General features: G+C 46.3%; 1 protein-coding gene across 1 annotated transcript; it reads left to right on the top strand.

The window, feature by feature from the left end:
- The first annotated feature begins 2,232 nt into the window (after window positions 1–2,232).
- LOC147596393 (uncharacterized) lies at window positions 2,233–12,262 on the top strand. The gene is made up of 2 exons (XM_086771373.1): window positions 2,233–2,287; window positions 11,352–12,262. The coding sequence occupies exons 1-2, from the start codon at window positions 2,233–2,235 to the stop codon at window positions 12,260–12,262; spliced, it is 966 nt and encodes a 321-aa protein (XP_086627499.1).
- Window positions 12,263–12,501: the final 239 nt, after the last annotated feature.

Raw genomic sequence — 12,501 nt, 5'->3', positions numbered from 1 at the left:
AGGTTGTTTTGGAAATGAGTCCCATTATCTGACTCTATTCTGTCTGGAGTGCCATGTCGCCAGAGAACTTGCTTCTCAAGGCCCAAGATGGTGTTTTGGGTGGTGGCATGGGGTACAGAATATGTCTCTAGCCACCCAGTGGTTGCTTCTACCATTGTAAGCACATAGCGCTTGCCTTGGCGAGTTTGTGGGAGTGTGATGTAATCAATCTGCCAGGCCTCTCCATATTTGTATTTCAGCCATTGTCCTCCATACCACAGAGGCTTTAGCCGCTTGGCTTGCTTAATTGCAGCGCATGTCTCACAGTCGTGGATAACCTGTGCAATAGTGTCCATGGTTAAATCCACCCCTCGATCACGAGCCCATTTGTATGTTGCGTCTCTTCCTTGATGGCCTGAGGTGTCATGGGCCCACCGAGCTAAAAATAGTTCACCTCTGTGTTGCCAGTCTAAGTCCACTTGGGAAACTTTAATCTTAGCAGCCTGATCCACTTGCTGGTTGTTTTGATGTTCTTCAGTGGCTCGACTCTTGGGTACATGAGCATCTACGTGACGTACTTTTACAACAAGCTTCTCTAACTGGGCAGCAATATCTTGCCACAGTGCAGCAGCCCAGATGGGTTTGCCTCTGTGCTGCCAGTTGCTCTGCTTCCATTGCTTTAACCACCCCCACAGGGCATTTGCCACCATCCATGAGTCAGTGTAGAGATAGAGCTTTGGCCATTTTTCCTGTTCAGCAATGTCTAAAGCCAGCTGGATGGCTTTCACCTCTGCAAACTGACTTGATTCACCTTGGCCTTCAGTGGCTTCTGCCACTCGTCGTGTAGGACTCCACACAGCAGCTTTCCACTTTCGATGTTTTCCTACAATACGACAGGATCCATCAGTGAACAGAGCATATCGCCTCTCATTTTCTGGGAGGTTGTTGTATGGTGGGGCTTCTTCAGCACGTGTAACCTCTTCCTCTGGCGTCATTCCAAAATCTTTGCCTTCTGGCCAATCTGTGATTACTTCTAAGATTCCTGGGCGATTGGGGTTTCCTATTCGGGCTCGCTGTGTGATCAGTGCGACCCATTTACTCCACGTGGCATCAGTTGCATGATGTGTAGAGGGGACCTTCCCTTCGAACATCCAGCCCAGCACTGGCAATCGGGGTGCCAGGAGGAGCTGTGCTTCAGTACCAATCACTTCTGAAGCAGCTCGAACTCCTTCATATGCTGCCAGTATCTCTTTTTCAGTTGGAGTATAGCGGTCCTCGGATCCTCTATATCCCCAGCTCCACAAGCCTAGGGGGCGACCTCGAGTCTCTCCTGATGTTCTCTGCCAAAGACTCCAGGTAGGGCCATTCTCCCCGGCTGCGGTGTAGAGGATGTTTTTCACATCTTGTCCTGTCCGGACTGGCCCAAGGGCTACTGCATGAACAATCTCCTGTTTAATTTGTTCAAAAGCTTGTTGTTGTTCAGGGCCCCATTTAAAATCATTCTTCTTTCGAGTCACTTCATAGAGAGGGCTTACAATCATACTGTAATTTGGAATATGCATTCTCCAGAAACCCACAACGCCCAAGAAAGCCTGTGTTTCCTTTTTGTTAGCTGGTGGAGCCATAGCTGTTATTTTGTTGACCACATCCATTGGAATGTGACGACGTCCATCTTGCCATTTTACTCCTAAAAACTGGATCTCTTGTGCAGGCCCCTTGACTTTGCTTTGTTTTATTGCAAAACCGGCTTTCAGAAGGATTTGGATTATTTTCTCCCCTTTCTCAAAAACTTCTTCTGCTGTGTTGCCCCATACGATGATGTCATCAATGTATTGCAGATGTTCTGGAGCTCCACCCTTTTCTAGTACAGTCTGGATCAGTCCATGGCAAATGGTGGGGCTGTGTTTCCACCCCTGGGGCAGTCGATTCCAGGTATACTGGACACCCCTCCAAGTGAAAGCAAACTGTGGCCTGCATTCTGGTGCCAAAGAAATGGAGAAGAACGCATTGGCAATATCGATGGTGGCATACCACTTGTCTGCTTTTGACTCCAGTTCATACTGAAGTTCTAGCATGTCTGGCACGGCAGCACTTATTGGTGGTGTAACCTCATTTAGGCCACGATAGTCCATTGTTAGTCTCCATTCTCCATTAGATTTTTGCACTGGCCATATGGGACTGTTAAAGGGTGAGCGGGACTTGCTGATCACTCCCTGGCTCTCCAGTCGACGAATCAGCTTGAGGATGGGGATTATGGAGTCTCGGTTGGTGCAATATTGCCGCCAGTGCACCGTGGTAGTAGCAATTGGTACCTTTTGTTTTTCAACTTTCAGCTTTCCCACAACGGAAGGGTCCTTTGAAAGTCTGGGCAAGATGGACAGCTGTTTATTTTTCTCTGTCTCCACGGTGGCTATACCAAAAGCCCACCGGTGCCCTTTTGGGTCTTTGAAATACCCACTCCTGAGGTAATCTATGCCAAGAATGCAGGGACCATCTGGGCCAGTCACTATGGGGTGCTTTTGCCACTCATTCCCAGTCAAACTTACTTCAGCCTCCAATACAGTCAGCTCTTGGGATCCTCCTGTCACTCCAGAAATACAAATGGGTTGTGCCCCTTTATAGCTTGATGGTATTAGGGTACACTGTGCACCAGTGTCTACTAGAGCTTTATACTTCTGTGGGTCTGATGTGCCAGGCCATTTAATCCATACAGTCCAATAAACTCTGTTGTCCCTCTCCTCCGCCTGGCTGGAGGCAGGGCCCCTCTAGTCCTGTTTATAATATTTTCTATTCACTTTCTGTGAATATGAATCAGAAGTTCCTTCCATAGGATCAGAGGTGAGATCAGCCCTTCTACGCTGTCTGGGGAACTGCCCACTGGAGACTGGAGCAGCAAATTGCCTGGAAGAACCTCCCTTTGTGATTGTTTTACCTCGCAACTCACGTACACGTGCCTCTAAGGCCGAGGTGGGCTTTCCGTCCCACTTCCTCATATCCTCTCCTTGGTCACGCAAGGTAAACCATACATCATCTCGTCGGGTGTACCGTCTCCCTTGAGCAGGAGGAGGATGAGGTCTTCTTCTAATAGCTGAGATATTGGTCCGTGCAGGTGGGGAGCAAGAATCTTCGAGTTTCTGACACACCTCAGATAGCTTTTCTAACAGTTTTTCAAACTGGCTTTCAGATTTCTCAGTCAGTCTTTCTACAGCTGAGACACAGGCCCGCATCGGGGAAGAGAGATTGTCTTCATATTGTCGGAGCTGGTTAGCCACTGCACGTACTGGTGGCATCTCATCATCTTTCCAACTCATTGCTGCCAATGAGTTGGCATACGATGATGGTGCACTCTGTACAAATTTCCGCCACATGGGTCGGGTACGTTCAATTTCATCTGGATCTATGGATGTCCGTGGGTCATCCAGGTTATGATAAATCAGCTCCCGAACAGCTAATTCCCTCAGAAACTGGATACCTCTCTCCATGGTGGTCCACTTGCTTGGGTGGCATACAATATCTTCCTTAAAGAAATACCTGTCCCTCACACCTGACAGGAGTCTCCTCCAGAGGCTGCAGGCTGCTGACTCTCTTCCAATCACCCTGTCAATGGCTGCTTCCCTAGACAGAGATCCCAGCTGCCTGGCTTCCCTGCCTTCTAATTCCAGGCTACTGGCCCCTCTGTCCCAGCATCGGAGCAACCAGGTGACAAGTTGCTCACCTTGATTACGGCTGAAATCTTTTCGCATATCTCGCAGCTCACTCAGGGATAGGGACCGGGTGACTACCTCCCCTTCTGCCTCTCCCTGATCATGTGATGGGCCTGGTTCATCATCATCTTTCACTATGCGAACTGATTTTTTGGTGTATTTCTTATGTACAGGGGCAACTGATACTGGTGTAGATGATTGGTTTTTCGGTTTCTCTTTGGTACTGCTTGCCGAGGTTTGAGTAGCCACAGTGTCTGGCGTCGGGGCTGAAGCAATCGCAGTGCCCATAGCAGGGGCTGGGGTAGCTGCAGCGCCTGCTGTAGCGGCTGAAGTAGCTGCAGTATTTGTAGCAGCAGTTTGAGTAGCCACAGTGTCTGTTGCGGGAGGTGGAGGAGCCATAATACTTTTAAAAAATTGTTTAAACTTAACCAATATCAAGATCTGAGATAGCTGCAAGAGACTTGTCACCATGAACACGGTGGTAGGGGTATCAAAAGGGTATTCAAAATTCTCAAAAGCTGTTGAAATTAGCTTGGTGAGGTGGGGAAAGCTGTAAACAGATGTTCCCCCCGTGGCCTGGCTTCCCGGAACAAAACAACAGGTATAGTTCCAAACAACACCCACAAGATGGCTCCCGAAATACCCGGGTGGAGCTGCCTCTGCCTCCTCGCTCTGCACACTGCCCGCCGCCATTGAGTACAGATATGAAAATGGTCCCGTTACCAGCAATCTCACTAAACAAATCAGTGCCGCATAGCACAGCACAACCATAATCTTAATCCAACACACTGAATTGATAAACCGTGCATAAACACCGACAAACAGAAAATACGGCAAGTAGGGTGCTGCCCAATACAGCTCTAAAAACAACTGCGAGAACAAATAAAACAACATTGTGACCAGCGATGACCAAACCACCTTAATGAACACTTGTAACAAATCTGTTTTCAACACACTGTGTTCAAACCTGTCCTTATCTCAACCCTTCAGGACTGACCGGGGCTTGAACCTTGGATCCTCAGACTAAGGTCTGATGATCTCACGACTGCTCTAGTGAGGCCCCTTCGAGCCCCACATTGGGCGCCAAAAAGACTGTGGTGGTTTAGCCCGGATCACCACACAGTTTCTTATTCACCCTCCCCCTACCCAGTGGGACAGGGGAGAGAAATTGGGAAGAAAGGAAAACTCGTGGGTTGAGATAAAAACAATTTACTAAAAATACTAAAAACTACAAAGCTAACAGGATATAAGGATATTAATATATACAAAATATACAAAATGAACAATGTACAATTTCTCACCACCCGATGTCCGAATGACCGACGCAGCCCGTCCTGAGCAGCGATCACAGGAACAACACCGAGCAGCAAGCAAAGAGGGGACAGCAAGCTAGCAAGGTAGAGGGAACGATGCCAGCAAGCAAGAGAGAAGAAAAGAATGCCAAGGGTGCCTGAACGGATACCCGACAAGAATGTCCGAACAGAAAGGGAATACCAGAAGATGATGCCCCCTCCCATGGGCAACCCCCACTTATATACTGAGCATGACGTTTATGGCATGGAATACTCTCTTTGGCCAGTTTGGATCAATTATTCTGTCTGTCTTCTGCCCAGCTTCCCGCATCTACATGTTAACGAGACTTAGAAAGCCAGACAGTGTCCTTGGTCTCATTAACAACAACTCGTATCATCAGAATGTTTTTATCAACATTCTTCACACACAAAATCCAAAACACACCGGCTGTTGAGAAGAAAATTAACTCCATCCCTGCTGAAACCAGGACAAAAGCATTGCCTCTTAGCAAAGAGTGTGACTTTCTGGGCAATCACTCCTACAGACCAGAGAACCCTGTTGGCTGGACCAGTGCTGGAACCGGGACTGGTGATCTCTCTCTCCCTCTATCTCTCTCTTCCCTCTTTCTTCTTACTCTTTTACCTTCTTTCTAGTAAGTAACACAAGGCATAAAATCCTTGCATGTGTGGTAAACAATATTTGTGCTACTCAATTATTTACCAATGAGCCTAACTATTGAATAAAAGTCACTGTTTACCTATGGACTGGTATTGCATATACCTTATTCCAATCAGCGAATCTGAGTCACCTCTTTCTCCTCTCGCCATTGTGTGCTGGGATCGAGTAAATCAGATGTGACGTAATTGCGGGTGACAAGTTGGATCATGGCAGACGCGAATGCAATTTACATCAGCTGTGACTTGCATTTGTGAAGGCTTCAAGGTAGAACCAAACCAAGTGAAGTTTACTTGAATGTGGACTGCACTAGAAAGCTGTAGACTTGCAGGACAGAGAGTCACTTTTCTTTTCATCTGTCTAAACAAGATGAAATGTGAATGATCCTAACAGATTTATGAGTCTACATAAATCGTCTTTGACATTGTAGGATTTTCACTTTAATCTATCAATTTGTAACTTTCTTCCATAGAAGTAAGAGTCCATACACATTTTTAGAAAATTAAAATGCAATGGAGTTGATTGATGCCAAGGTTCTTGATTAAAATGGAATATCTGCTGTAGGATGTATCTTTGCTCCTTGCAAAATGTCTATGAATGGGAACAAGATAAATCATGGAATCTCTTTACCATGCAAATGGTTTGTATTAAGCAGCAACTTCTCAAAAAAAAAGTTATACAAAAGCTCCTGCTGTTGGAGTCCCACTGTTTGCAGGGAAGCACTTCCGACGAATAGTAGCAGATAATATAGTACTCTGTATTTGTAAACATAATTAATATCAAAGATTTGCTCTAGTGATCAACAGCAACTATGGGAGCTTAAAATGAGATAGTATTTTTTTTCTACATTGCTTAGTGATGCAAAATATAGTGGATATTGGGAGATTTCAGGAAAATGTCTGGAGTTGATGGATGTATTTATTTATTCCTGACAACTCTCTTGAGTTTGTTTAGCTGTTTGCATTTCTGTATTTAAAACATTAATAGGATCTAATTCACTTTAGATTCTTTGTTTTTGCATAGAAGCCTGACTGCACTTCACCAAACAGGACGTGTTATGGCCCACCTTTGTTTACTAACTCAAAGTCCACATTGGCACACATTTCACAGGATCACAGAATGTTTGAGGTTAGAAGGGATCTCTAGAGGTCATCTTGTCCAGCCATCCTGCTCAAGCAGGGGCCACCTAAAGTCAGTTGCCCAGCACTGTGTCCAGAAGGCTTTGAAATATCTCCAGGGTGGGAGACTCCACAACCTCTCTGGGCAACCTGTGCCAGTGCTCAGTCACACTCACAGCAAAAAAAAAAAAAAAAAGTGTTTCTTCATGTTCAGATAAAGCAAATATCAGTTTGTGCCCACTGCGTCTGATCCTGTCACTTAGGCACCACTGGAAAGAGGCTGGCTCTGTGATCTTCACACCCTCCCTTTGGGTATTTATGTACATTGATAATCTCCTCCTGAGCTCTCTCTTATCCAGACTGAGCAGACCTAGCTGTCTCAACCTCTTGTCATATATGAGATGTTCTAGGCCCTTCATCATCTTCGTGGCCCTTTGCTGGGCTTCCTCCACTATGCCAACGTCTCTCCTGCACTGAGAAGCCCAGAACTGGGCACAGTACTCCAGATGAGGCATCACCAGTGCTGAGTAAAGAGGAAGGATCACCTCCTTCAACCTTATGGCAACGCTCTTCCTAATGCAGCTCAGGATACCATTTGCCGCCTTTGCTGCAAAGGTACATTGTTGGCTCATTTCAGCTTGGTGTCAAACAGTACCCCCAGGTCCTTTTCTGCTAAACTGCTTTGCAGCTGGGCACCCAGCATATATTGCTGGCTGGAGTTGTTCTTCCTCAGGTGCAGGACTTTGCACTTCCCCTTGCTGAACTTCAAGAGGTTCTTGTCAGCCCATTTCTCCACCTTGTCAAGGTCCCTCTGGATGGCAACATGACTTTCTGATGTATTAACCACTCCTCCTGGTTCTGTGTCATCATCAAACTTGCTGAGGGTGTACTTTGCCTTATCATAGATATCATCAATTAGGCTGTTGAATGCTATTAGAGCCAGTACTGACCCCTAGTGTACATCACCACTGGCCTCCAACTAGACTTTCTCTCACTGATTGGAAGTCTCTTAAATTTGGCCGTTCAGTCAGTTTTCAATTCACCTCACTTTCAGTGCATCTAACCCATACTTCATCAGCTTCTGTATGAGGATCTTATGGGAGATTGTATTAAAGGCTTTCTTGCAGTCCAGGTAGACAACATCCACTGCTCTCCCCTGATCTACCAGGCCAGTCACTTCATAATAGAAGATCATAAGTTTGGTCAAGCAAGACTTCCCCTTTGTGAATCCATGCTGAACACTCACTTCTTGTCCATTGTGTGCCTGAAAATTGTGCCAGATTATCTCCCCAGGGATTGAGGTGAGGCAGATCGACCTGTAATTCCTTGTGCCCTTCTTTTTCAAGATAGAGTGACATTTGCTTTCTTCCAGTCCTCAAGCATCTCTCCCAACTGCTGTGATCACTCAAATATAGTTGAGAGTTTAAGCCATATGTTGGTGACAGTCACAGAATCATAGATTCATAGAATAGTTTGGGTTGGAAGGGGCCTTTAAAGGTCATCTAGTCTGGAGTAATCACAGATAAACAGCATGCCACTGAGCTGGCCACTTGAATATTGTGGCCTTCTTAGCAACTCAGAAAGCCCTGAACACAAATGCAGTCCATGTGTTACACAGTGGCACCTCCAAACTTGCCACAGCCAAGGGAAAGTGTTGGCAATGTCAAATGGCTTGGGATCTGAGTCACCTGACTCTAGATTGTATTTGTCTATCCCTAAACACTCATTAGGATTATATTTTGATGGAAATAAAATTATTCCATCTCACCCAATTACTCCGTCTCACCCAATAATGTGTTGGAGACCTCTAAATATTAACTTTAATCCTTCATCCACATTTCCCACAAATTAAAGGATTCCATTCAAGTACACGTAATTCAAATCAGAATTTAATTAAAAGTTAATTTCTTTCTGTACTTTACCAGTGCATTTCAATGGACCTATCATTTTGCTCCTTTCTGAGCTTATTAAGCAGTTACAATTTCTCTTTAACTTTCTCTGACCGTATTGCCCTTATACGATCAACTTCTGCTAGGTTATTGTACTGTTAGATCTACAGAAAAGTCTGAAATTTATTAACTGCCAATTATTAGCATTTTCTCTAATAAGGTCAGCGCTAATTAGCCCTAAAATCAGCAGTGAGTTACTGTAAATTATAAAGTCACCATTAACATTGATTATCTTGCTAATTAGTCACGGCAAAAAGTAGACCATTTGAGCAACAAATGACATTACTATGTCATTACAAAGGGCCATCGCAATTAGACATAACCCCTGTTTCAGTTTTGCTTCAGTAAGGACCAACAAACCAGATGGAATTCAGTAACTGATTAATTATTAATATTTTTGCTGGTTTTAACCAGAGTTCTAGCTAATGCACATTCTTTCCCTAGACATTCTTTAATCATAACTCTTCCTAAAATATCCACTGATATAAACCAACTCCAACACACCAAGGAGGCCTGCATATCCATTTCTACAAAGGCAAGAACATCAAATAAAATAGAGACAAAAAGAGCTGGAGGTGCCTTCACAAGACTAAATTCTAAGAGTTTAAGGTCTGGACTATTCTGAGACATCTGCTTTAAAATCTAGAAATACTGGAGGTATCAAATTAAATGTTCATTTTCATATCTGATTCTGACAGAAAATCTACTCACTACTGCACAATACTTAAAGTTAGTTAACAAAAATCATAGTCTTTTAAATACCTGCAGGGATGGTGACTCAACCGTTTCCCTGGGCAGCCTGGTCCAGTGCTTGAGAACTCCTTCTGTGAAGAAATTTTTCCTAACATCCAATCTAGACCTCCCTGGTGCAGCTTGAAGCCATTTCCTCTCATCCTATGACTTATTACTTGAGAAAAGAGACAGACACTCACCTCACTACAGCCTTCTTTCAGGTAGTAGTAGAGAGCGATAAGGTCTCACCTCAGCCTCCTCTTCTCCAGACTAAACAACCCCAGCTCCCTCAGTCGCTCTTCATAAGACCTATGCTCCAGATCCTTCATCAGCTTTGTTGCTCTTCTCAGCACCTCAATGTCTTTCTTTCAGTGAGAGGCCCAAAACTGAACACAGTATTTAAGGTACGGTCTCACCAGTGCCAAGTACAGGGGCACAATCACTTAGAATCATAGAATAATAGAACAGTTTGGGTTGGAAGGGACCTTTAAAGGTCATCTATTCTAACTCTCCTGCAAGAAGCAGGTGCATCTTCGACTAGATCAAGTCACTCAGAGTCTCGTCCAACCTGGCCTTGAATGTTTCTGGGGATGGAACATCCACCACCTCTCTGGGCAACCTGTTCTAGTGTTCTGCCACCTTCATTATAAAATACGTTTTCCTTATGTCCAGTCTGAATCTACCTCCTATTTTAAAACCATTACCCTTCATCCTTTCACAGCAAGCCCTGCTAAAGAGTTTGTCCTCATCTTTCCTACAAGTCCCCTTGAGGTACTGGAAGACCACTATAAGGTCTTCCTGAAGCCTTCTCTTCTCCAGGCTGAACACCACCAACTCTCTCAGCCTGTCCTCGTAGGAGAGGTGCTACAGCCCTCTGATCATCTTCGTGGCCCTCCTCTGGGCTCGCTCCAACAGGTCCATGTCCTTCTTATGTTAGGGGCTCCAGAACTGGACACAGTACTCCAGGTGGAGTCTCACCAGAGCAGAGTAGAGGGGCAGAATCACCTCCCTCAATCTGCTGGCCACGCTTCTTTTGAAGTGCACACTTCCCTAGTCCTGCTGGCCACACCGTTTCTGACACAAGTGAGGCTGCTATTGGCCTTCTTGGCCACCTGGGCGCACTACTGCCTCATATTCTCCAGGTCTTTTTCTGCCAGGAAGCTTTCCATCTGCTTTTCCTCAAGCCTGTAGCATTGCTTGGGTTTGTTATGAACCAAGTGCAGGACCCAGTACTTAGTCTTGCTGAACCCCGTACAACTAGCCTCAGGACATCCATCCGGCTTGTCCAGATCCCTTTCTACCCTCAAGAAGACCAACACTCCCACCCAACTTGGTGTCATCTGCAAACTTACTGAGAGTGCACTCGATTCTCTCATCCAGATAACTGACAAATTACATAGAACTGGCCCCAGTACTGAGCCCTGGGGACACCATTTTTAACTGGCCAACAACTGGATTTAGTTCCATTCACTACAACTCTTTGAGCCTGGCCAGACAATCAGTTTATTACCCAGAAAAGAGTACAACCATCCAAGTCATAAGCATGCAGTTTCTCCAGGAGGATGCTGTGGGAAAAAGTGTTAAAACCTTTACTAAAGTCCAAGTAAACAGCATCCACAGCCTTTCTCTTGTCCACTAAATAGGCTGTCTTGTCAGAGAAGGAGATCAAGTTAACCAAGCAAGACCTGCCAGTAGCAGCGGGAGTGGGAGTTGGATCTAGTCTTTTCTCGGGCGACCTGCTCTCCTATTGACAGGCTCTGACATCACAGCTTTAAACATGGTCCTCACCAGGAAGCGGGCTTCCCCCAAGAAGACTGTGGCAACCCAGACAGAAGGTCTGCCCAAAAATGCGGCAGTTCAGGTCTCTGGCTGCAGGGAGTGCCTGTGCCTGCTGCTGCCAGGAGAGGACGGGAAGGATGCCACCTGTGCGAGGTGTGAGCAGCTGGATGAGCTGCTCAGTCTGGTGGTGGAGCTTAGGGAGGACATAGAGAGGTTACGGAGTATCAGAGAGTGTGAGCGGGAGATTGACTGGTGGAGTGACTCTCTGCGAGAAAGACGCAGAGATTGCACCCCCCGGACTGAGGGAGTAGTGGACACTCTCCCTTGCCATAGTCAAGCGGAGAGGGACTGCTTGAGAGAAGAGGAGGGATGGCAGCAGGTCCCAGGCTGGCGTCGCAGGCAACCCCCATCCCGACCTACCTCGGTTCCCCAGGTCCCTCTGTGTAACAGGTTTGAAGTCCTGAAACCGGAGGGAGAGGCGAGTGAGGATGACGTGGGAACGCCGCCTCCTAGCTTGCATAAGGTGAGGCAGTCGGAGCCACGCTTGAAGACTGCCTCCTCCAAAAAAGAAAGAAGGGTGATAGTTGTAGGTGACTCCCTTCTGAGAGGGACAGAGGGCCCAATATGCCGGCCTGACCCTACCCGTAGGGAGGTGTGCTGCCTTCCTGGGGCCCGGGTCAGAGACATAACCCGGAAACTCCCACAGCTGGTTAGGCCCACTGATTATTTTCCACTCCTCATAGTTCAAGTGGGCAGTGATGAAATTGCACAGAGAAGCCTACGAACTATGAAAAGAGATTTCAGGGGTTTAGGGCATTTGGTTCAAGGAGCAGGAGCTCAAGTGATCTTCTGTTCTATACCTTCAGGGTCAGCGAGCGGCACGGAGTGGGCTTGGAAAGTTCCATTAATGAATAATTGGCTTAGAGGCTGGTGTCGAGACAGAAACTTTGGGTTCTTTGATCATGGGGCAGTTTACTCGGCCCCTGGCCTGTCTTCTGTTTGTGGAACCCACCTTTCTTACAGGGGACAATGAATTCTAGCACAGGAGCTGGCGGGGCTTATCGACAGATCTTTAAACTAGCTACGAAGGGGGAAGGGGACAAAGCAAGGCCCTCAAGGGAAGAGCCCAGGGGAACGGTGCTCGATCTGGGGCTGAGGCAGCCGTCTCGGCTGAAGTGCATGTACACCAATGCACGCAGCATGAGTAACAAACAGGAGGAGCTGGAAGCGATTGTGCGGCAGGATAACTATGACCTGGTTGCCATTACTGAA

The sequence above is a fragment of the Chlamydotis macqueenii genome, chromosome Z (assembly GCF_036417535.1).
Source record: "Chlamydotis macqueenii isolate bChlMac1 chromosome Z, bChlMac1.mat, whole genome shotgun sequence".
NCBI classification, from domain to species: domain Eukaryota; kingdom Metazoa; phylum Chordata; class Aves; order Otidiformes; family Otididae; genus Chlamydotis; species Chlamydotis macqueenii.
The sequence above is the reverse complement of the archived record's forward strand: the minus strand, read 5'-3'. Positions and strand labels throughout refer to the sequence as shown.

Excerpts from the sequence above, each read along its gene's own strand:
- LOC147596393 (XM_086771373.1), top strand. The coding sequence starts at position 2,233 with ATGGAGTCTCGGTTGGTGCAATATTGCCGCCAGTGCACCGTGGTAGTA. Across the intron at positions 2,288-11,351 it reads CACCGTGGTAGTAGCAATTG|GAGAGGACGGGAAGGATGCC; the intron begins GTACCTTTTGTT and ends TGCTGCTGCCAG.